Source organism: Lipomyces japonicus (genome assembly GCF_038497905.1).
Source record: "Lipomyces japonicus strain CBS 7319 unplaced genomic scaffold V1514scaffold_1, whole genome shotgun sequence".
Lineage (NCBI taxonomy): Eukaryota > Fungi > Ascomycota > Lipomycetes > Lipomycetales > Lipomycetaceae > Lipomyces > Lipomyces japonicus.
The window spans coordinates 82,447-105,504 of NW_027117813.1; the positions used below are offsets into that span (position 1 = coordinate 82,447).

Consider the following 23,058-nt stretch of genomic DNA (forward strand, 5'->3'; position numbering starts at 1 on the left):
AACTGCAACGTTATCTTCACAAGTAAATCAGTCAGGCGAAAAAAAAATGTCTTTTAAGCGCTTAATCATATTGGCTGATGGTATTTTGTTTATTATTGAGATGAACCCTTTTACTGATTAAGGACAGGTACTTGGCAAAAATCGTCGAAAGACGCCGCGAACCCAACTAACATCACTCGACTGGCGCGTGCAATCCAACCAGCCGATAGACGCAATGGAAATAGCATTCCTCAAATAGTATTATATCATTCTGAATTTAGTACAGAAGCAGAAGGCTTTTTTAAATCCATGAGGAAAATGTTGCCGAACATGTTCAACAAACGCATCATGCAACAACTTAAGTCATTATATATTACGGTCTGTTACAATTATGAGCCGGGGGATGAGTTATTCTTCTTTGGATTTTCAAAAGGTGCTACTCTTGTTCGAGAAATAGCAACATTTATTGCAGACTTTGGCATTTTCAAAAAGCCAGCAGTGACAGAATTTGTCAATGTTTTTGAGATGTACGCTAGTAAAGGTTTTGAAGATTCCGACTTGATTCAAGCTTGGCAAGCGAAATTTGTACAACAAAGTCTTTTATATTTACCTGATATTATCAAGATTAAAGTGATTGGATGTTTTGATACCGTGGGAATTTTAGGAATACCAAAATTATTTCCGTGGCAAAAGCATAAATATGATCTCACAAGCTTGCGTCCGGTAGGAAGTAAGTAATTATTCATGCGTGCCCCACTTGATTTTGACCTGAATTATATTAGACATTGAGCATGTGTTTCATGCTCTTTCAATAGATGAGGACAGGAATAATTTTAAACCTGCGTTGTGGTTTTTTGATCAGGATCACGATCCTGATAAATTCCAACAGGTATGGTTTTCTGGTGTTCATGCTAATATTGGTGGAGGGAAGATCAACCACAGTGTTGGCAAATCAAATATGCTAAGCACCCGTGTTGATCATCCTAATGTTCTGTCGGATGGTTGTTTGGTTTGGATGGTTTCAAAGTGCAGACATTTTCTTGAATTTAATTTTAATTACCTTCATGTCAATTATATCTCAGGTCACACCTGTAGAGATGGAGAAATGTTATACCCAAGTATTTCTGAAAATTCCATTTCAAGGAATCAACCTGTTCCGATGGAGCGCCTGTATCCAAAGCAGTCAGTCTGGTATTTAGGTCCAATCGGGAACAATTTCGGCGGACTTACAGGGCGTTTCCGTTTATTACTGGGCAGGTCAACCCGGTCGTTGGGAAAATATCAAAATTTGAAGAAAAATACCAAAGAAAGGGGATTTTTTAAACGGAACCACGTCAATCTTGAAGGTGAATACTTTACTAACGAGTTTGTTCACATGTCCGTACTGCAGAGGATCGACGTGGAAGGCAAGCGGACTCGCGCGATGGAAAATATCGAGGTTATAATAAACTCGGGACCTCACGTTCCAACGAGCAATTCCGTGTTACTTTTGGATTTTGATGACTTTGAACTAAATTTCTGGGAAGCTCAAGGTCAAGACTTGAACAGGCCAGAAATTGTAGTGGGCTTGTATGCTGAAGGCCAGGCTCCTAAGACTGTGAGGAGTCCAAGTGACATGGCAATCCAGTATGAAAGACTTTTAGTGCTATAATTAATCATAATAAAACATATTACATTTCCAGCTGATCGGTGATGCAAGTATGTGTTGTATAAACTACTCTGGGTTAGGGTAATTCTTGGGAAATAAAATTGTACATCCGCAATGCGTCTTAAATTGTGGTGAAGCCCCTGGCCGAGGACTCAAAATCTATTGCGTCGCCTTTGTTTGCCAGGACAAGCCCAATACGAGGCACAAACAATCTCCGGAAACTTAATTCACATTGCAATTTTCAATTGAATAGTCTTTTTGTGCTTTTTTTTTCTTTTTGTTCTCCTTTTTTTTTCCGTGTACATATTTTATTTCAATTCTACTCGTGCGTTGGACCCTGCATAAGGAAGGATGCGCTTCGACATGCGCCCCCGACGGACATCCGTAATGACATGCATTATCCCAGTTCTGCTATTAATATTAGCACTGGTTGTTGATGCAAAGGATCCCAAAGGTGTTCATTCTAATAAATTTGATCCCAAATATAAGCCTTCTGGTCAAACTCTGCTCACACCTTTGGGCAATCCATCACTATTCTCTGTCAGTTTCTGTCATGACATAAATGCATGGCTTATTTGCTAACTCTTCATTAGTTTACTGGACGGTGGCATCGATTTAGGGAAGTATTTAAGGCATCGGTATGGCCTGGCACGTACTTGACTGTTCTCACGTTTGGCGACTATTGCACGCTCGTTCTTAAGCCTCGTATTTTCGAAACAACAAATCTCACATACACAATTTCAGTTGATGATGGCGAACCGTTTGAAGTATACAAAGTTGTTGATTTAGATTCAGTTAAAAAGGGCCCGGTGTATATTAACATCAACACTACGGCGAATGGCTTTGATTTTGAAGCCCTCAAATCCGCGGAGACTCCATACGTGCCTGATAATAGAGATCCACATATTATTAAGATTGTCTCTTCAAGACGAACTTCTCCATTGTCTTTCCAAGGAATTTATATACCTAGCTCAGTTATTAGACAGGACTATGCATGGAAGCAACAAGATCAAAGCAAGCCTTATGTTGAGTTCATTGGCGGCGCTTCACATAACGATCAAAATTTTGCTTTAAGAAGTGCAGAATTCAAAGCTGCGGAAAGTCTTTCATTTAGACATGCTCACGTTACTACTGGTAATTAATTTTTTTTTTCCTTGAGAATTTGCATTTCGTTTTCTCGTTAACACGTTGCAGGTGACTGTATATCATCAAATTGCACTTCTAAAACAACATCTCTGTCAGATCAATATTTTCTTTTAAATCCTCATTACAGGAATTCTTATTATAAACGAGGATTGACTCATTCCGGCCAATATGCGTTTCATGTTTCTCATATATATCAATTAACGACTCCTCAATATTTAATTATCAATGTCGGTGATGAGGAGTTGAAGCAGAATGTTAATGATCAAAAGTTTGGGGATGATTTATATTCGTTTTTGATTAAACTCAGACTTGATGCTCATCCGGATGCAACTATTCTTGTAACGATCAAGTCCGGAAGATATGACGAGATAACTACGGCCGTAATTAAACATTTGAAAGATCCCAAGATAATAAGTATTCCTTTTCCTAAAAAAGATGATGAAAGGGGTTGGAGAAATACTCTTCAGAAGTATATCATTCCTGTTTCTTCCCGGTCACAGTTTGGTACGACATATAACAGCCTGGTGAACGTGGCCGTAAGCACGACAGATGCGTTTATCATAAAGGACAACGCGAACGTTGCATCTCAAGTGATTGTGTTGTTTAGTTTTCTTTTTTTGTTTCTGGTATTATTTTTGGTGAGGGATATTTTAAAGGTATTGGCCGTGAGCTTGTTGTCTGGGTTTGGATGGATTCCTTACTCTCGTAGTTTTAAAAGGCCTGCACGTGGAAAGTCTACCGCTTGGGAGTAAGACTAAAATAATTCAATGATTTCTGGGTAGGTTTTCAAATTTTTTTTTTTCGTTTTTTGTATACTATCATCTGCGGAGTATAATTTTGTGTTTATTTTTTTATTATCGACCAAAATTTATGTGACTTTATTTTTACTTTCTTTTTTGGTTTGTCCAAGTTAAGCAATATTAAAAGTACGTTATTTAATTTGTGCATCTTTTATCAATATTTGATAGGATTTGTAAAATAATAATGTTATACCAATAATAAACGGCCAGTCATATACTTGTAAGATTGCTTTGTAGGCGATTCGGCAAGCTTCTGGGCAATGGCCGATCTCAGGTCTGCAGATAGGGAACAACGAAATTACAAGTACCGGCTTATTGTTGCTGCACGTTATGTAGTTTAAAACACACAAATACAAGTAGTGCATCATGAAATTATGCCAGATTAACAAATAATTACGAATTCACAACTCCCCGACACGGCACGCTGCTGAATTATATCGAGTACGCGTATTATATATATTTGTCATGATTTTTTCGAGAGTATGCACCTGTTTCTCGGGGCGACTTCTTTAAAAACGGGCGGTTACGAAGTTGATTACAAGCTAGGACGTGAACATGATTTCACTGTTTTGGCTTACATGCTCGTTTTTCAATGGTTCTCATGGTTGAGGCGAATGTTAATGTTATTGAGAATCATTTGATTAACGTTCACGTTCCATAAACTGATACAGGCTGGCTCGTGAATTGTACATAATAAATATAGACAACTGTTGATATAAATCTAAATCACAAAAAAAAAGAGTGAAAAGAGAACCACCAATATGTCGTCGATTCAAGGTTCTCTCGTTAGTTAGTTAATCAATGCAAGTTAACGTTAACGTTTATAGTTAATATAAGCATGTATGTAATCGCCGTTGCCGTGGTATCAGCGTTCTTTGCGCGCTAATACTAATTTAGGTTAGCAATGTTTACATGTACACACCGGCGTACACAAACCCTTCTTCTCCTCCGGATCCGTCAATTAAATAGTAATATTTTGATTGCATCACCAATATTAAAATACGTACACAAAAGCAGTTAAAGTTGTATATATATATTATATTTTGGGGTTGATTAGATTTTTAAAATCAACAAAAGGACGTTCATATCTTCACAAGTTTGATGCATTAAAACCAAGCCATGCCTCCATATCAGAACACGCCTAGAAAAAGGCATAGAGCTCCGTTTGGATCTTTTGAAGATTTATTTGAGCCAATAATTATGACTTATTACCGAGCAGATTCTGAATCACTTCGAAGAATAATGTTAGATTTGGAAGCAGTGCGATTAAGAATTGATTTGTTGCATTCTCAAGGTGACGTGCAATGGGCAGCAGAAGGGGCAGATGTTTTAAGTAACCTTGAAGAAAAATACAAATTATTAAAAGAAGATTTTGATATCGGGCTTCAGACAGATGACACCGACTTGTTAATGGTGATTCGGCAAATTCAGGTTATGACCATGAGCATCGGATCAGCATTACGGAAGATTCGGCAGGAAGTTGACATTGCTCTGGAATGGTCTGAACTTCATTCAATGACATTTTTGGATTTGGAACGAGAAATGATGGAATGCAAAGAAATAGTGGACGATATTAGAAAGCAAAGCATTGAATTTTCCTCGGTTACTGCTCCTTCCGAAGAGGTCGATATCGACGGATTATTAAAATCCTTACAACAAAGTCCCATGCCTGGATATGGGAAACTTGTTAGTTTAAACGAGCAAGATAAAAAGCAGAACGCATTGTAAGTTGCTCAAGTGAACAAGTTTAAAAGAAATTATTGTGGCTGCGTGCTAATAATTCATTATTAAGGCTATTTAAATTATCACAAAAATTGCAACCATTAAAAGCTAGCTTAAGTTTTCTTGATATCAGAATTGATGATTTTAGACCAAAACTGGAAAAGTATTTTCCAAACGTTCTTTCTGAAGTGATTGAAGAAAAAGAACAGATTGAAAATTTATGGGCTAAACTTTTTGCCGATACTGAATCAATCAAACGTCAATTAGGAGAAGAACGATGGTCCTCTACTCTTAAAGATGCTGTAGTAAAGGTAAGAAAATTATGGGAACGGTTTATCGCGGCAATGGTCACTAACTCTCTACCCAAGGCGCGAAAGCTAATCAGCCGACTAAAATTAAGCATAAATGATGCCGCCGGAAAAGGCGTACACATAAATGGATCACCTGCTCCTAGAGGCCATTATAAAAAATATGAATCCTCAGCAAATGAACTAATTCCTGAAATTCAGAAAATTTTTAGCTTGCTTAAACGATCACAAGATAACAGGATTGTCGCGGATGCATCAATTCACCGAGATTATGTTCATTTGAGCAGTTTTTGGAATGATGTGGAAGATGAAATCAAACGCATGGATCGTCAGCATGGTTTAAAAGTTTACTCGTTATGTCACAATGAAGCATGTGATGCAGAGAACTCGTCGCGATTATCGTTGGGATCTTTACGTTCATTATCATCTTCGTCAAGCACGTTTGAATTTACATTTCGTGCAAACCGTTCTTCTTCGGCAGCTTCAAATTTTGAAAACGAATACTTACTATCAGAATCTGCTGCATTGCCAACCGACGAAGATTCTGTTGTTCAAGCGCAAACACCCGTGATTAATGATACCGCAACTGACACGTTGACTGTGTCAAAAATTCGCCAACACAAGTCTGATATTGGCTCACAAAGCGCAATCCCTGTTCGCAAGCGCCCATCACTCGGTCCTGATTCTTATGATGCTCCGCAGGCAAATTCAAGAATTCCAAGAGCTGTCACGCCTGGTACCGGATTCCGAGAAACAAAACGACGTGTCTCTGGCAAATTTCAGCCTGTTACTGCGGGTATTCCAGCCAATAGTGTGCCGCCTGTGCCAAAGGTTTTTTCTTCTATAAATTCAGCTCTTAAAAAGCCTCATGCTACTGAGAAATTTATGAAGCCTACTAGCACGGTCATTTCGTCATCCGCGAACCGTTATAGTTTGACAACGCCGAGGAAAACTTCAACGGACCTTGGAATGGCAAGGCAAAGTACGGCAAGAAAATCACTTATTCCTGGTCCAACTCCTTCTACTCCGCATTATACCACAGGTACCATTACTGCCATGGCGAAAAAATGTACGCCACGTTCGGTTTCATCCACATTGAAAAGTAAAAGTTCCACGGCATCGACTGCTAAGGATCCATTTACTACGGTGCCTGGAAATACCCTTAATCATCATGCCAGCACTCCTAATTTACACTCCTTGGCCAATAAGCAATCTCGATTAAAAATTTTAGGTGGTAGCCCTGAAAAGAAGTCTATTCCACCCGTTCCTTCAATCCCGTCTAGGTCTAAAACTTCGGCGGCGGAGACATATAAGATTACACCTGGGCTATCACCAAGCTCTCAACGAAAATTTTATATAAAGTACAATGATCAGGATGGAGAACCTACTGACGCTGGGCAATTTTCTCCTGTGAAGACATTAAGACGTACGACTGCTGCCACTGGTGCTCGCAAAAGTATTGCAACTAGTACCGCAACGGAAAAGCCAAGATGGAGATAATTCTTTACATGGTTATGGTCATTGAACTTTTTCTTTGTAATTCATATTTTCAGTTTTATTTTTTTTTTTACTTGATGTGGCTCAGATTTGGATTGGAGGCGTCACATTTTTTTTTGCTTTCATTTTTTTTTTTCATAGATATATATTTTGGGTGAAGGAGAAGGGGAAGGAACATTAGTAGATTTTTTTTTTGGACTTTTTTTTATATTCTTTGAAGTTTGTAATGGCAATTTGATGATTATTCACAAATCACAGTTACAAGTATAAAACGCGTGCGCAAATAGATTTTTTATTTTCAAAAAATATAAAATTGTGTAGTTTAGGTAGGGTACCTGAGAATTCCTTCATATCTAGAGGAAAAATAGATCGTACTCAATTTGGGACGTTACAGTTTTGGCAATATTTTTTGCCAAATGATCGTCTCTCGCGTGTTTTTTTTTTTTTTTTCTATTGCCATTGTCACTTTTTCCTTGTTGGTTGTTTGTTCACATGAAAAAAAATTCCCTCCCATGACTGACGCCCAGCCCAATTGCTGATCGCGCTAATTGAATCGCAAAATGCAAAATGCAAAATGCAAAATGCAAAATGCAAATCTCATGTGATTATATTTTTTTTTTTTTTTTTTTTTTTTTTAATCGCGATATCAGGGGGAAAAAAAGAATTTTGATTACCGACAGCTGTTTTGAAACATTTTGTGATTTTAAAAACTGATCATATTTTCATATATTTTTAAATGGATAGCATACCTTTGACATTTTTTTTTTTTTTTTTCCATGTATATCTAGATACCATCTTTCCCGGGCTCAGAAAAGCCAGGAAGCACGTGGCGAACAATTGATGAACAAGGTGTTAATCCTAACAAATACGAAAATGTCGATCAAAAAACGTCCCTTGTTTGGTTCGACAAGGAAATAAACACTGCCTATAAATCTTTGAAATATCCTTTCCTTTTATTTCAATTTTTTCTTTTAATCAAAGGGGCTTGTTATACCTAAGCAACAATCAGCTTTCTTTTATTTTTTTAATTGTTTTGGTTCTTTGCGTCTTATCTTCATCCTACTTGCTGAACTTGTTAACGATGAACGAGAATGAATTGCGCAACACAATGTTACGTCGATCAACTCGCAAGTGCAGAATCTCGCCTCGCAAGATTGAAGAAGACGTTGGTCCGCAGAAGAAAATCCCTATAAAGGCATGCACTGCTCGCAAGCCGGCGGCCACCGAAAAAACTACCACCATCCAATCTTTATCAACCATGGATACGACTGCTGCAGCAACCAAGAAGCCGGCTCCGGCTAAGAAGGGCAAAAAAACGACAAAAAAGAAATTAATTACAAAACGTAAGAATCGATCCCAATCTAGAATTGCTTCTTCGTTGTCTGGTAGTCCGGATGAGGGCTCGCCTGGCAGTATTGGCTTTTATACTTATGAGCCATGGAATGATTCCAGTACCATGCGTTCAATCGAACTTTGCAAGAAATTGCAAACTGAACAAGTTTATGACGATGATGATGACGAGCTCGAGCCCACGGTTGAACCTGAAATTAAGACTAACGAGTCTAAAGCAGATCATCCGCAAAAGCCGGTGCTTAATCATGATACCGCGGTGGCAGCTTCGGTTAAAAAAAACGGTCACCGATCGTTTGCGTCTATGGGATTTCGTTGCTTGCCACCTCTTCCAACTTATGAAGAGTGTCTTCGAAGAGGAATTGTTTTGGAATATTCGGCATATAAGGCAACACAAACCTTGGTTTCAATTAAAGCTAAGGAATTTTATCGTTCCTAACAAACGATCATTTAGTTTTTTTTTTTTGTTCATTTAATTCATTATTGTTTATTGTCGAATGCTTAATGTTTAATTATATAATATATGTATATACTTATGGTACGTTACTGCTCATTAAGTCCAATTGTCATGGCCATTTTCGCCGGCGCTTTAAATTATTTACAAAACCTAAACGCATACAGGCATATATTAAAAGGAATTCATGCCGTAATGAAATAATATTACCCCGTACTTACGCCTTTTGTGGAGATACCCTCGACACGAACTGGCAAAGTTAACGGGGCAACAACATGACCGCCTTTAACCAAACCGTCCAATTACCATTTAACATGGCCTGGTACCATATAACGGCGTCAAAAAAAAAAAAAAAAAAAAAAATCATGTGACATTTTGAAGACAATTAATCAAGAGATTCAGTAAATCACAAGGTCGTTAAATAAAATTAAACCTTGACTTTATCTTCTTTGGTGCTTCCACCATGGATGGAGTATGATCAAGACTGGCATTGTACGCATTCACAAGGTATGGTGAGGTTGGTACTTGCAAGAACTCATCGTCTTGGAATAACACGTCATCATAAATTGGCTTTTCGTTGATAATGGATTCAGCAGATTCATGATGATAATGCTTGCTGGCTTGACCCATAACGCCACTAGCATACCGATCCTCATACCGAGGACTGGCGTAAAATGATAACGAAAACCTGCCTTGCCTGGCATCAATATCGTTGTTGGCATCAGTTATTCGCACGTTAAACGCCAGCTCAGACGGCGCGATAAACATAAACGCCAAACCAGTCACGATGCAGAGTAAAAAACAATGAAGAGGCAGGGCAATGATTGTCACCAGTTTAAATGACGTAGGAACAGGCAACCTGGTGTCGTTATTCAAATTAACCGCACGATAAAGCAACTCTGGCAAACATAACGCCTATGTAATTTTAGTTTTAGTCACTTAAACATCATGTGACCAAAATTAATATAAAATCTTACTGTGAAGATAACTGCAACCGCGATGAAAGCATACGCGGCAAAAATGTAGCCCGCATTCCGGTTACTCAAACGGTGCATACGAATATAACCGTATGATCCAAAAGAGCTTAAAATTAACAAAGCAATAAGCAAGCACATGACTGTCGATCCGGCGATGGCAATAGACGACTCCATGTACCATATCAACGAATTTGATGGTGAAAAGCAAGAGGTAGACACGGTTGAATCATTTATATATAAAATGAATACAGGCAGCCAAGCCACGGCAGTGATCCCCAAGAATAAGAGTAGCTTAGCAGCAAATAGCAGTAATTGTTTAATATTGACGTGGTCAGGGTCATCATCATGATGATGAGATGCACTGCCAACAAACCTCGACTGGGTTGCATGATGAAAAGATTCAACAATTGAAGGAACGAAAAACACAAGATGGCACACGGGCAAGCCAACGGTCTCTAACCAAAGCAAGATTGGCAACACCGAAGTACCATACATTTCATCATTGCACTCAACTTGGCCCAATGCGGAGGACACGATCAAGTTTAAGATTGCGCATAGACATTGAGCAAACGACAGACCGAGCACGCGACGTTCAAAAGCACCAAACAAAATAGGACCTTTGCTATTGCAGAATGATTTGAACGATGGATTATGAGATCCAGAAAAATAGTGGGCAAAAAACCTGCCAACGACAAGAATAGGTAGAAATAGTGAACAGACGAGCGCTATAATGGAAGCAACTGATAGTAGGTTCATTTATAATTGCAACAAAAAATGATTAGTCTCTGTAAGAAATAAAACAAGTTAAAAAAAAAAGAGATATTCGCGAGACTAATCAAATGCCATCGTGAAGAGAACAATACGACTTGACCAAGTCGGTATGAATGCCATTGTTTATCACCTGAGAACGCGTCGGGCAAGGGGGTGCGGATAAAGGGCGACGGAACGCGTTCGTTTGTTTGTCTCTCCTGAAAACAACGAACGCGCTTTTGACGCGCCTTGACAATCAATAATGATGATGAATGAGCTGAGTTTATGTGCTTATCGCATCACACATATGGACAATACACAGTACATGTTCAAGTACAAACAAGTGGCTGGCTCGTATTAATTTCCCCATACTTTTGAGGTTGGATGGATGGATGATTGCAAATGCGCAAACGAAACGCACTTCAAATCACGTGATCCACACTGTATATAATATAATTAACGCAAAAAATGAAGCCGACCTTTCGTCTATGAACACTTTTCTCGAATGATATGAGGCAGATTTTGCTGCCGGCCGATGGAAACAGGCGTGGGGTAGAAGAGAGCATCGGTCGACGCAGGCATGATGATGATGATGCATGCATGCATGCCCATTCCAATTCGGTCAGGGTGAGTTGACGAATTTGGTGCAAATTGTCGCTTGAATTTCTCCGAACCCGCATTTTCAGGGTTCGGGTAACGAACGTCCCAACGCGTCCGTCGTCGTCACCATTTTTTTTTATCGTTTTCGCGTGCGCGCGCTTGTAACGAACAGAGCGTCGGCTTTAAACCCCGGATTGTGTTGCGTTTACTTGATCAAATCGGTCGGCAAGCCCAGTTGTGATTAGGGATTTATTTGTGACGTACATATAGATGTATGTGCAATAGTGAAGAATTGAAGTGACCCAACACTATTCTTCCTATTTCTGCAATCATGGCTCGACTTGTGCAAAATCCAATAAGCCCATCGTCAACTGTGTATAATTCAGACAAGGAACAGGTTTTAAATTCCAGTCAACACGAGCGGCTAACTCAGACTGAAACGCCAAGTGGCGATGACGGCGACGGTTTTGAGGACCAAGCTCATGCTGAGAAGCAGAAAGGCGTGTTTGGCGAGCTGGACGATCGCTTGCAACGGAGACTGGGCAAGCTTGTCGAACGAGACTACTTTGACCCCGATCAAGATCCACGTGAGCGACGTGATTTGCGAAGAAAATATCGCAAATTGTTAAAAACGACGCTCGAATCCAAGCAAACACTCTTGAAGCCTCGGGATGGTGGCTTGGCGGCAACGATTCAAGACGCGAATAATCTTTATCTGCGGGTTAGAGCACCCAACGAAGCAGTATTGGATTCGCATCTTTTGGTCGAAACCGGTGAAATTTTGCATCGCAAGGCCCGCGGCATTCGCCTGGGTTCGGCGGTCGAGTTCGACATGGACGACTACGTTCAACGAATCAGAACTTTTTTATACGGTGATCGGCGTAATCATCATGAGGTCAACGATGCCGAAAATAATTCGGAATCTGAAGACGAGTACGAGGAATTTACGGATGCCGATGTTAAATCTTGGGTGCGGTTCGGCAGGTTGGCGCATGCCGCGAACCTGGCGCCGACCTTGAACGAGTTTCTTTCGGTTTCAAGCGAGCCGCCAAAAGTGAGGGCGGTTACTCAACGATCAGCGGAAGATCGCACGCGACAGTCCAAGGCCCCGGTTGTTCGGCCTCAAGATGTTGAAGCATCAAACATTCAACAGCAAGAAAACACGACAAGTTCTAATGTCATGTACCTGGGCATGACACTAAAGAGCATCGGCGTGCCCATAAATTTGTTTGAATTCGTTCTTAATCCGGAAAGTTATTCTCAGAGTGTCGAAAACTTGTTTTATCTCTCGTTTTTGGTTAAGGACGCGTTAGTGAGTATTGACGAGAATAGTGACGGTGTTCCGATGATTACGTACTTGGGACATATTGACGAAATCAATCAAGACACCGAGCAAGGTCGTGCCGAATATGAACGAAGACGAAACTTGACCAGGAAGCAATCCGTGTTTGAACTCAGCATGACCGCTTGGCGGGACCTGATTGACGCGTTTGGCATTGAATCATCATTAATTCCGACCCGGCAATCAAGCATTCAACAAGTTGCCGACGCTAATTCGTGGTATGGTTAAAATTTTATTTGAACAAGCGATTTTTTTTTTTTTTTTGCGTTGCCCTTTTGCAGCGGTGTATTATTACTTTGTTTATAAGTGCTTTAGATATGTGGGTTAATGTTTAGCATTTTTTTTGTTTTTATTTGTTTTTGTGTGCTCGTTGCAGAGATATTTTTAGGCAAACAAGTTCATTATGCCATTATTTATGTTTTATGTTCCAAATATTGTACATTCTTGGGAGTTTTAATTAAATTTATACAAACAAAAAAAAAATCAAAAATTGGCACATAATTATTACAAAAATTAAAATGCAGGAACTATAATGCAATTTTGTTTTTTTTTTACTCTTTATCTCCATGTTCCGCCAACTTCCTCTCCTGCTCCCTTTGCAATAATCTCCATCGCATCCTCGCCGCCCTTGGCAAGTTCAGGTCGGTTAAGTGCACCGGCCAAGCATTCCCATGCATCTCGGCCGCCGCCCCAGATTAAAACCTCATTTTTAAATTTCTCACCAGCTTGTCGTGAGATCGCACCTCCATGTTGGCCAGATTTAAACACGGTTGACCAAACATGAGATGCGATTGCTCGATCGAGCAAATAAGAGTAATAAACAGCTCCGTAGCCAACCAAATGACCAAACATGCCTTGCCAAGTAGCATCACGGACGGGAGGGAGAACAGAATACTTGTCGAGTATGTTATGATAAATCTCTGACGAGTTAAAAGTCAAAGACGTTTCGGAAAGAGAATGCAATGACTGATCGAGCAACGACATTTTAATTTGAGAGTATGAATCATTATATCTAAGCGTGGATCGAGCTTGCAAATGAGCCTCTAACAGTTTGTGCGGTAACGGTTCGTCAGTCTCATAATGACGTGCGTACAATGCCAAAACATCGGGAGCAGATGCAAAATATTCCATTAATACGGATGGCAATTCAACAAAATCTGTCGAACATCTTGTACCGGAAATATTATGCAGTGCCGTGCGCCCAAGCATGGAATGCATGGCATGACCCATCTCATGGAACAAGGTCTCAACTTCTTCAAACGATAACAGGCACGGCCTGTCGTCTCTTTTGCCAGAAAAATCACACACCAGACTAACAGTGGGCACTTGAAACAAGTGACCGTCGGTAGTTTGAAGACTGGGCACGCTTCCGATACCGGGATCGAGTCCGTCGATCAATTCATCGTCAAATATCCTGCGAGAACAACGCACGGTGTAATGCGCCGGGTTTCTTGGCTTCCCCGACACTCCAAAAAAATCACAATACATGATTCCGATTCGTTGTTCCGGACGAAGCGGGTCAGTCGTCTCTGCCATGATGTCCAGTTTGCGAACATTACCATGCCAAACCTCACCCGGTGCCACTTCGCGAGGAGCAAACCTGATTCCGTAAAGTTTTGTGAATAACCTGGATAATCCTTGCATGACCGTGCCGACAGAAAAGAAAGAGTTTAAAAAATCTGGCGTTTTCACTTTAGCTCGTTTATTTTCCAGATAACGAGAAAGGTAATAGTCACGGTCCCATTCGTTAAACTGGCCATCATCTTTTACAGCACCGCTAATACTGGTCAAGTAATTTTGCTTGACCGTTTTAAGTAACTCAATCTCCTTTGCAGCACCGGGATGAGTCTTAAACGCCAAGTTATCCAAAAATCGGTTAACGGACTCAGGTGTGCGAGCCATCTTGTCTGATAATTTATATTCAGCATACGTCTTTGCACCCAACAGGCTTGCCAAATTCATGCGCGACCGGAGCAGGTTGTCAAGCAGTTTTGTCTGCTCCGAATGTGATCTCCGGCCTTCAACATATAACTGTTCTCTAATCTTGGAAGAATGAACGCTAACGGCAACCATTCTTGCGATCGGACCGGTCGTAGGTATTGAAACTTTTGAGACACGGTCCAAATCTTGCCTTGGGCGTCCAAATTTCAATCTCTTGTTATTGGGCGTGGCAGCGGCTTGCTTTAATGCCAAGACCACGGTAGGGTCCAGGCCCATCAAGTCTGAAACGTCAACTTGAATCGAATCATGCTCTGGACCGATGCCGCTCATGAATTCTCGAGAAAGCGAATCGATATCGTGTTGAACCTTCATGACGCGCTCTCTTGTTGCCAGGTCGAGTGCGGCGCCGGATTTTTCAAAATCGTGCAAGAGTAAATTGGCCACGATATTTTCTTCACGGGATAACTTGCCATAAACATTTGGATTATTCACAATCTTGCGTAAGATATGATACATCTCGTCTGAAGAATTTAGTTGAATCATGTAAGATATCATAATTTCGTATGCATATTCAGCAGCTCGAACGAAATTCGGATCGGGATGTATGGTTCTGATAAATTCAGCCAGATCAATTACGCGGCACAGCATGTCAGACAAACGGTCCAAAAGCCTAATGGCTCCGTGCATCTCTTGCTCCGTAGTGATGGCCAGTATTTTTCCGGTCGTGCGCTGAGCAGCATGCAACGTATCTACAGCAAACTGGACCAAACTGTCCGCCGTGTTTAAGCGAGAGTTCATAAGCAAACCCTGCGAATCAAGTGCGTTTAAATTTGAAGTAAATTCTGACCATGCCTGAGGCGAATCAAACGCGTCCCGCAGAAGCTTGTCGTCGGTGACGTGCGAAGCTGTCGACACGGCCGAACGAGTTAGTGGATTGATCGTGTTGCTTACAACACCTTCCACAATCGGCTTCCTTCTCAGTAAAGACGTTGAAAATAACCTGGCGTGATTGTAAGTCAAATATAACCGACCAGGACGCATCATTCTGACATTTTGCCTGCATGCCATGCAAACCGAACCTGCCGAGCTCGCAGTTATGTGACGGCCGCTCATGACTGAGTAGCCTCGACAAGGAAACCAAACGGTGAAAAAATAAATAAACCAAGCAAAAAAAAGGCCAATCACGCCTTGCGAGCTGCAACCAGGTTGTTGCGTGCCTGTAGATCAGGGTATCAACGTGGAATATAGTTGAAGTATATATTCTCACGAGAAGCTCTCAAAATCAAATAGTTATATAGATTGCGGCTTAGTTGTCAGCGAATATATCACGTGCACGCAACAAAAAGACTCAACGCAATGCTCAACTCGCAGACAACGTTTCCATTTACATATACATAGATAGATGTGCATTCAATTGGCTGTCGATAAGATTGAAGATGCAATGCAAAACGATCCATTTCATTGACACAGCATGACGTGGCATTTGGACATGGCGACCTGTGATTGGCTTCAGCATTATATGCTCGACAGCCAGCAGCACAAGCCTAACCGTATTTGGCAATGCCATTACCGCATACGGTGATTGCCTAAATGAGGGCGGTGGCCACTTTAGCCCGCTGAGTCAACCGATGAGGTCGAAGCAAAACAAAACAAAAACCAGTTGCACAAGATTGCCATTGTATGAATAGTACAACCCCTGTAGACTAAAATAAATCATAAAAACAAAAACAAGGCTGTTTTCCATCAAAATTTGCATTATTCCGTTTCGTTTGGAAGCACACGACGGTCATCGTGTCACCTCAATCGTTGGGCGCGTTGGACCCTTTTTTTTGCGCTCGCCAATCCTTCCCGCGCCGGTTCTCGCTCTGTTGTTTTCAAATCCCACATCGTCTCAACACAAACGACCAGTGACCTGCTCGCACTCAATTGCTATTCAACTTGTTGATCCGGCTTTTTTTTTTTTTAAATTTTCTTTAGTACATTAGATTCTGCATGCGGTCACTCGTTTAGTACATTAATTTTTCCTTCTCTTTTTCATTTTTTTTTTTTTTTTTTGTGTATTCAGTCTTTCGTTTAATTTTCACGCTCGTTCTGTGTGCATCATTTTGCAACCTACCGTCTTGCATGAGTCTGCAATTGTCTGACAACGATTTGGTTAGACGTGCCGCTAGCGTTTCACCATTGTCTTCGTCCACGTTGTCTTCAAATTCGTCCACGGCTCATTCGTCATCGCCCGCCAAACTGGGGCTCTTGACTGCTTCTTTTGCTGACTTGTTATCACCAGATTCGTTGCATCAGCATTCAGGTTCAATTTCTTCCAAGTACGAGCTTTTGGATTCACAACGTCACATAGACCAGGTCTCAATCATGTCACAGTCGTCCGCTAATTCTCAATTACTCCCCGCCCAACCTTCTCAAGTTCATCAACACCAACACCAATCTTCTCAGGGTGGCAGAGGTTTGCGAAGAGCTCAGTCGCGTTATTTTGATACATTTGGTAGTCAATCTGCAGGCCAGTCTTTTGATATTGCCGGTTTGACTTCCGGCATTGCTGGCACAAATATCAACAATAATGTTCAGCCCAACACGTCTGCTCTATCATCCTCGCCACAACAGCAACAGCAACAACAACAACAACAACAACAACAACAACAAAATCCATACCTACACCAACAGTCTTCATACGACACGTTTGATTCTGCATATTCTGATTCGCGACTTGATAATGTTCGATACGATTCCGTAAACGGCGGCCTTAGAGAACAATTGCCGAATCAACTCGAAATTGGATGGAAAAATTCGAACCATGCATTAAACCGTCATCGATCGGTAAGTTTAATCATATTTATTTTTTTTATTTTTAATAATTTCCCAGTGGCTCGAAACAATCCCTACATTTCAGCAACCCCAACAACCTCAGCAATATCATGACTATCTTCCTCATCCAAGAGCACCATTCCATTTGGCTAATAATTATTCATCTGGTTCAGCTTATGCTTCGTCAAAGTCGGAATCAATCCTGTCCGATTCAAGCAGCTTCTCGCCAACGTCACCTAAAAACCTCAACCAGGCGCAATCATATTCGACTTCTACAACCGTGCCTTCTCAGGCCGTACCTGAACCAGACGAGGAGCTGATTCCGACCGCAATTGTGATTAAAAATATTCCGTTTGCTATTAAGAAGGAGCAACTTATTGACACAATGCTCACGCTCGGTCTCACCCTGCCTTATGCGTTTAATTATCATTTCGACAATGGCGTGTTTAGAGGTTTGGCGTTTGCCAATTTTGTCACTCCAGAGGACACAGCGGCGGTTATCAACGTGCTGAACGGGCACGAACTCGCTGGCAGAAAACTGAGGGTCGAATACAAGAAAATGCTACCGGCTGCTGACCGTGAACGCATCGAGCGCGAGAAAAGGGGCAAGCGAGGCCAACTTGAAGAGCAACATAGAGGCAGTCTTTCTCAATTACCCAAGTTAAATCCTCATTCACAAAATGCCAGGAGTGTGTCCCCCGTGCCCAGTGGTGGCCGAATGGATCTTGACCTTAATGACCCGACCACGTTAAACATTTACTCCGAGATTCTTCTTTTCCGCGATGATCTTGCTCGTGATGAGCTAGTCTTTGGCGTGTTAAGTGCTGTTCATCGACGAAACGTGCGCATTCTTGCGTCATCGATGGGGCTTGTGCATACGTCCAGAGGTGACGGCGATGCGCGAGAAGTAATTGTGTCACGACGACCGATGCCGGGTCCTGCTCAGCAATATCACGTTGGCGCATACGCTCAGAGACCATACGGAATCGATTATAATGCGAACAATACCGATTATCGTCAATCCGGTACAGATAATCGTCTTTATTTGCGATCCACAAAATCATTCGCCGATATAAGATCGACCGCAAGATTAAACTCCCTTTACAATTCGCCATCCACAAGCAACATTTTGCAACAGAAATCAAATTCACATGGCAATTATTCCTTACGAATTCCTCAAGCCTGAATTAAAAAATATAATGATAATTACATTCATGCGCATTTCTTTTCTTAAACGACATGTTTACTAGTTTATGATCATGCAACGAATGATTTAAATTTTAACGAGATCCCATTAATTTAAAAAATATATGGATGGGCACGAATTATTAATATATGATCTATATTGTTGGATTTCTTTTTTTTTTTTTTTTTTTTTTTTTTCGCTTGATTATAACGATGGTTATGAAAAACATGTCTCGCACTTTTTTTTTAAAGAAATGCTTCTGTTGTAGCTCAAAAAGGAAACGAAAAGAGCTTACGTTGTACAATTGTTTGATACGAGGCGCACATTTGTTTTGCTGCATTATAATTTATATAAGTTAATTTGTTTTTAATATTTTTTTTTGTTTGTTTTTGTTTAATATTGGAATTCTGGTTTGAACGATAATGAGATATGTGTGTGCAATGTCATAAATGTACTATTAATGCAATTTTATTTCACTGAAAGTTTTACGGCTATTCGAAATTTGCCTTTTGTCGTGCTTAAACAGCCGAGTTGTAGAACATGTTTACCTGATAACAACACAAAGTCACCATGATCAATCATCAATTGCAAAATATCAGAACCCGTAATTAAGTCACCTGTTACCCCCCACCAAAACAAGTTAGTTAATAAAAAAGAGTAAAAAAAAAAAAAAAAATTTTGGGTTATACGAAATGTGACGGTGGCACTAGATCCCAGGCACAGCACGCCGATCAAATCATGCGCGTTGGCAATATCAGCATGATCAATAAAATCCACCGTGTCGGCTGTAACGTACGCGCCAGCAATGGCCGTCCTGAACGCCGGCGCGTGCGCATCGGTCATGCGGGCAAGTTCGGTGCCAAGTTCGAGCACCGCGCTGGCAAGTTCTTCAGGCCATCGCGATTGATCACAATCCGGCCTGCCGCCATGATGAGTAAAATAGCGCCCGCATGACGATCGTGCTCGTTTAAAATTCTTGACGATGTCTTTAAAACTATCAAGAATTGATTGAGCTGCCTTGCTTTTAAATTCGTTTGGCATGACATGAAAGACGGAACCGGTAATTCCAGCAACGTTGTATTCAGCAATCGTCACGTATAAATTGTTTTGGTTAGGATTTAATTGTCGATAACTGGTCAGGCAAACCTTGCTGTGGTCAATAATGCGGTTATTCATGATTGGAGTGCCCGTGAATGTGGGCCGCCATGATTCTTCATCATCATTTTGACCAAGCAAGTATGAATCAACATGACGGAAAAAGAATGGTTCGGCATTGCACTCCTTGTTGCCACATCTCAACGAGCCGAATTCTTCACGGCAGTTTAACTTGCCACAAGGTTTGCAATAAAACCCCCAAGTCGTGAACGGGTTTAGTTTTCGATTGTGATCAAAAATATTATACGGCACGGGCAAGGCATGTTGAATCGTGCGTGCCTGCTTGGCGGCCGAGGTTAGTTGCAGGCGCGAGTCCAGCAGACCCTGCATGTAAAAAAAATATATATATAATTAGCGCATGCTAAACCATTATTGCCATACCGGAAAAAAAAAAACTCACAATCATAAACTGGGAGCACTGGTCATTAAGGCACACAAATATTGGTGAATCAGAATTATTGGATTTGAACAAAAGTGGAGAAGTAACCTTGCATGTGATGCAATTGTTGGAACCGATATGGTCAAAAGCGTTCAACGGCGACAATTGTTCGGGCCACCACCACGTTGCCTGCTCGAAGGAAGACTGCCTCTCAAATCGAAATTTCCATCTAAGGATTCCATTAAACAGATCAACATTTTCTTGCCACGCATGCGTGACCATAAACCAATCCGTAACCGCATATCGTCTTGAAAACTTTTGAAAGCCTGCAACGCAATTCTGCCCAAGAATTATGACCAGTGGAATGAACAACTTCATGTTTTGCAAAAGAGCCATGTCTGCGTTGGTCGTAGTCCTGTAAAACATCCGTCCATTACTGTCGACTAACTCAACCAAGGCAGCATCATCATCTTGGGGACTTAAATCCACGTTAGCAATTCAGCGTATTCATTATTGTTTTCTTATTCATTTATTTTTTAAAAAGAACGTACCGAGCAATTATTACGTTCGTGTTAAAATTTTGATCCATATCGGAGTCAATTAAAAAAGCATTGGCAATACCATTAGATTGGCATACGCTAGAGTTACAATTGCAAAAGAACAATGTAGCATCGCAAAGCTCTTGCAATGTCTGTAATCGACATCAAAATCAAGATTCAGTAATGAAGTTAATAGTAAATACTATTAATAAAAACTCACGTCAGACCACATTAGTGGAGACGAACTAATTACTCCCAATGGCGGACAAATACAAGACGCATCATTATCAGGCAACGCAATGGTATTATTTTGCGGGGAAATGGTCGAGTAAATCGTAGTCTTGGGTATGGAAAGTCTGTAAGATAACAAATTTGGTATTTTCGCAATCGGTTTTAAAATATTAATGTCGTAAACTGACGATTGCTCATGCGTGTTTGAAGAGTAAATAGATGCCATGGGAATAGATTGCCTTGGCCGACGCGATAGTGTGGATGGGCTGGAATCGTCTGACGAATGTTCTAATGCAAATAAAATACCCGCATTATTATCTTGAAATTCTGTAATAGTCGATGAACTAAATTCAAGTATTTTCGTATTCACGGGCGGTGATGATTCGTTCGTGGGCACGGAGAATCTTACCCGCTTGCCCTCACGAAATTTAACCGGCCTCGCTCGTTCAGATCTGATATCGGCTATTACTGGTTTCGAAATTTTTTGAACCATAATTTTTCTTTTTTCTTTTTATATAACAAAAAATATTTATTGGTAACGGTTATACTTGGAAGTTCAATCGTGGCCACATAAAAAAAAGTTCATGTGGTAAGCGTATTCTTGCGCTTTAAAAACCTAAGCGCCAACGCGTTTTAACTTGTTGTACGGACTGACGCGTGTGAAACCTGCGATAACTTTGGCGAAAACAGCATGCCGAATGATAATAACTTGTATAATTATAAAGAGAATGTATTTACATTATGTTTACGGTGCGATGCCATCCCTGTATATGTGGGCAACGACACATGTTCAAAAAATGGTCGCTACGAAATTCATTATAAGCTTTTAGCTTGCTCTTGAACAACAACCAGTTTATATTTAAGATTGAAACCTATTAGGTTTTCATAAAATACTGAAAGCCGGGTCTGTCGGTAACAACTCATCGTCAGCAAATAATAGTAACAGAATATCAACAATTTCGCCTGCTTGTCTTATGTTTACTAATCCGTTAAACACCTGAACGGGATTCGCGCGTTTCAACTCAGCATCCGTGCGATGATCTACTGCCGTATTCAACGTCACTGCGACCTCAACATCACTGCGACCTCAACATCACTGCGACCTTGACGTCTCGTGATCGAAGCGCGAGCAGTCAGAATAAAGACCTTACACCACCGTTTTACGCCATCGACACTTAATGCTGAGTCGAAACGCGCGAAAATCAAGAGCGACCTCCCGTGTCCAAACGGTTCAAACCCCCGACCCCGAGCAGGTGTTTAACGGTTTAGGACAAGCAGGCGAAATTGTTGCTGTTATTCGCTGCGGATGAGTTATTACCGACGGATTCCGCGTTAGTGAAACCAAACGCCATTTCTATTACAAATCTTTTGCCAAATTATTTGGAGACAAGTTTTTGTGAAGAACGACCGTTGTGGAAAGTTAGGGAAGAAGGGCAAAGTACATCTTAGCCATTTTGTGCGCTTGGAGGATAAGCCGACGCAGAATGATCTGAAGACGGCTTTTAAACTCTGCCGGAGTCTACTACTTCCAACAAACTTCAAGGCTATTGACATAATTATTCCCGTATGGCTGTCTTACAAAGAACCTGAGACGTGTTGGTTATCCAGGTGAAGAATCGCAGATGATCATTTGACGCAATCATTCAAGAATACTGCGTCAAATACGCGGTCGTTTGCAGCAACCAATGAAGCAAATCTATGGGATAACCGGCCCAAAAACATGGTTTGAGTTAAGGGCCGACCCCGACCCCCTTCAAGGTGGATTTAACCCAAGCGATCGGAGTTAGTTCAAGCCATGAACACAACAACAGCCCGACCAAGAAAACTAAAAGATGGATGTCATAATTGTGAAAGCAGGCATTTCGCGCGAGCCTGTCCACAGAAAAATGAAGCAAACGCACAAGACCACGAAAACATATGCCATATTGAAGAAGTAGTGGCTCCAGTGTTTGGGGAGATACAGAGAGCATCACCCATCCTGGCCCGGCCGTCGCGGGGTCGAATACGTCTACGACCTCAAGATCGGATTGATCTCGACACAAGCCCTATTCGACTCGGGATCACAGAGTAACTAACTACCAGGACCCTGATAAAGTTACGATCGATAAAGATGATACAACCTATCGATGATCCCATTAAGATTCGCTTTGCGGGAGATTGCCTATCCACGATGATTCACTCAACAGTGTACCAGTGAGCATTGGAGACGTCTCGGTGGAGACCAAGCATATTACCAG

General features: G+C 41.1%; 9 protein-coding genes across 9 annotated transcripts; 6 read left to right on the plus strand and 3 right to left on the minus strand.

Annotated features, from left to right (window-relative positions):
- Window positions 1–2: 2 nt before the first annotated feature.
- V1514DRAFT_323137 (uncharacterized protein) lies at window positions 3–1,643 on the plus strand. Its single transcript, XM_066926190.1, has 2 exons — window positions 3–709; window positions 762–1,643. The coding sequence occupies exons 1-2, from the start codon at window positions 289–291 to the stop codon at window positions 1,628–1,630; spliced, it is 1,290 nt and encodes a 429-aa protein (XP_066786055.1). The 5' UTR covers window positions 3–288; the 3' UTR covers window positions 1,631–1,643.
- A 371-nt stretch (window positions 1,644–2,014) lies between these two features.
- On the plus strand, window positions 2,015–3,525 carry V1514DRAFT_274166 (uncharacterized protein; the record flags this gene model as incomplete). The annotated part of the gene is made up of 3 exons (XM_066924846.1): window positions 2,015–2,167; window positions 2,221–2,761; window positions 2,822–3,525. The coding sequence occupies 3 exons, from the start codon at window positions 2,015–2,017 to the stop codon at window positions 3,523–3,525; spliced, it is 1,398 nt and encodes a 465-aa protein (XP_066786056.1).
- Window positions 3,526–4,541: 1,016 nt separating this feature from the next.
- V1514DRAFT_323142 (uncharacterized protein) lies at window positions 4,542–7,406 on the plus strand. The gene is made up of 3 exons (XM_066926191.1): window positions 4,542–5,297; window positions 5,366–5,606; window positions 5,664–7,406. Exons 1-3 carry the CDS (start codon window positions 4,693–4,695, stop codon window positions 7,101–7,103), a joined length of 2,286 nt encoding a protein of 761 aa, XP_066786057.1. The 5' UTR covers window positions 4,542–4,692; the 3' UTR covers window positions 7,104–7,406.
- Window positions 7,407–8,181: 775 nt separating this feature from the next.
- On the plus strand, window positions 8,182–8,889 carry V1514DRAFT_317126 (uncharacterized protein; the record flags this gene model as incomplete). Its single annotated transcript, XM_066925824.1, has 1 exon — window positions 8,182–8,889. The coding sequence occupies one exon, from the start codon at window positions 8,182–8,184 to the stop codon at window positions 8,887–8,889; it is 708 nt and encodes a 235-aa protein (XP_066786058.1).
- A 248-nt stretch (window positions 8,890–9,137) lies between these two features.
- On the minus strand, window positions 9,138–10,845 carry V1514DRAFT_652 (uncharacterized protein). Its single transcript, XM_066930093.1, has 2 exons — window positions 9,882–10,845; window positions 9,138–9,819 (listed from the first exon to the last, which is right to left on the minus strand). The coding sequence occupies exons 1-2, from the start codon at window positions 10,635–10,637 to the stop codon at window positions 9,322–9,324; spliced, it is 1,254 nt and encodes a 417-aa protein (XP_066786059.1). The 5' UTR covers window positions 10,638–10,845; the 3' UTR covers window positions 9,138–9,321.
- A 524-nt stretch (window positions 10,846–11,369) lies between these two features.
- On the plus strand, window positions 11,370–12,966 carry V1514DRAFT_662 (Nse4 C-terminal-domain-containing protein). Its single transcript, XM_066930097.1, has one exon. It carries the CDS (start codon window positions 11,563–11,565, stop codon window positions 12,799–12,801), a length of 1,239 nt encoding a protein of 412 aa, XP_066786060.1. The 5' UTR covers window positions 11,370–11,562; the 3' UTR covers window positions 12,802–12,966.
- Window positions 12,967–13,001: 35 nt separating this feature from the next.
- V1514DRAFT_323151 (uncharacterized protein) lies at window positions 13,002–15,816 on the minus strand. The gene is made up of 2 exons (XM_066926192.1): window positions 15,565–15,816; window positions 13,002–15,514 (listed from the first exon to the last, which is right to left on the minus strand). Coding segments are annotated over exons 1-2 (2,385 nt in total). The 5' UTR covers window positions 15,567–15,816; the 3' UTR covers window positions 13,002–13,131.
- Window positions 15,817–16,465: 649 nt separating this feature from the next.
- Window positions 16,466–18,714, plus strand: V1514DRAFT_323154 (uncharacterized protein). The gene is made up of 2 exons (XM_066926193.1): window positions 16,466–17,343; window positions 17,390–18,714. The coding sequence occupies exons 1-2, from the start codon at window positions 16,639–16,641 to the stop codon at window positions 18,515–18,517; spliced, it is 1,833 nt and encodes a 610-aa protein (XP_066786062.1). The 5' UTR covers window positions 16,466–16,638; the 3' UTR covers window positions 18,518–18,714.
- Window positions 18,715–18,916: 202 nt separating this feature from the next.
- V1514DRAFT_349460 (uncharacterized protein) lies at window positions 18,917–21,527 on the minus strand. Its single transcript, XM_066929370.1, has 4 exons — window positions 20,811–21,527; window positions 20,603–20,742; window positions 20,073–20,529; window positions 18,917–19,996 (listed from the first exon to the last, which is right to left on the minus strand). The coding sequence occupies exons 1-4, from the start codon at window positions 21,312–21,314 to the stop codon at window positions 18,986–18,988; spliced, it is 2,112 nt and encodes a 703-aa protein (XP_066786063.1). The 5' UTR covers window positions 21,315–21,527; the 3' UTR covers window positions 18,917–18,985.
- Window positions 21,528–23,058: the final 1,531 nt, after the last annotated feature.

Excerpts from the sequence above, each read along its gene's own strand:
- V1514DRAFT_323154 (XM_066926193.1), top strand. The coding sequence starts at position 16,639 with ATGAGTCTGCAATTGTCTGACAACGATTTGGTTAGACGTGCCGCTAGC. Across the intron at positions 17,344-17,389 it reads CATTAAACCGTCATCGATCG|TGGCTCGAAACAATCCCTAC; the intron begins GTAAGTTTAATC and ends ATAATTTCCCAG.
- V1514DRAFT_323142 (XM_066926191.1), top strand. The coding sequence starts at position 4,693 with ATGCCTCCATATCAGAACACGCCTAGAAAAAGGCATAGAGCTCCGTTT. Across the intron at positions 5,298-5,365 it reads GATAAAAAGCAGAACGCATT|GCTATTTAAATTATCACAAA; the intron begins GTAAGTTGCTCA and ends TTCATTATTAAG. Across the intron at positions 5,607-5,663 it reads TTAAAGATGCTGTAGTAAAG|GCGCGAAAGCTAATCAGCCG; the intron begins GTAAGAAAATTA and ends TCTCTACCCAAG.
- V1514DRAFT_652 (XM_066930093.1), bottom strand. The coding sequence starts at position 10,637 with ATGAACCTACTATCAGTTGCTTCCATTATAGCGCTCGTCTGTTCACTA. Across the intron at positions 9,820-9,881 it reads CGGTTGCAGTTATCTTCACA|GCGTTATGTTTGCCAGAGTT; the intron begins GTAAGATTTTAT and ends AAAATTACATAG.
- V1514DRAFT_662 (XM_066930097.1), top strand. The coding sequence starts at position 11,563 with ATGGCTCGACTTGTGCAAAATCCAATAAGCCCATCGTCAACTGTGTAT.
- V1514DRAFT_349460 (XM_066929370.1), bottom strand. The coding sequence starts at position 21,314 with ATGGTTCAAAAAATTTCGAAACCAGTAATAGCCGATATCAGATCTGAA. Across the intron at positions 20,743-20,810 it reads CTCCACTAATGTGGTCTGAC|ACATTGCAAGAGCTTTGCGA; the intron begins GTGAGTTTTTAT and ends TGTCGATTACAG. Across the intron at positions 20,530-20,602 it reads ACGAACGTAATAATTGCTCG|TCCCCAAGATGATGATGCTG; the intron begins GTACGTTCTTTT and ends CGTGGATTTAAG.
- V1514DRAFT_323137 (XM_066926190.1), top strand. The coding sequence starts at position 289 with ATGAGGAAAATGTTGCCGAACATGTTCAACAAACGCATCATGCAACAA. Across the intron at positions 710-761 it reads AAGCTTGCGTCCGGTAGGAA|ACATTGAGCATGTGTTTCAT; the intron begins GTAAGTAATTAT and ends GAATTATATTAG.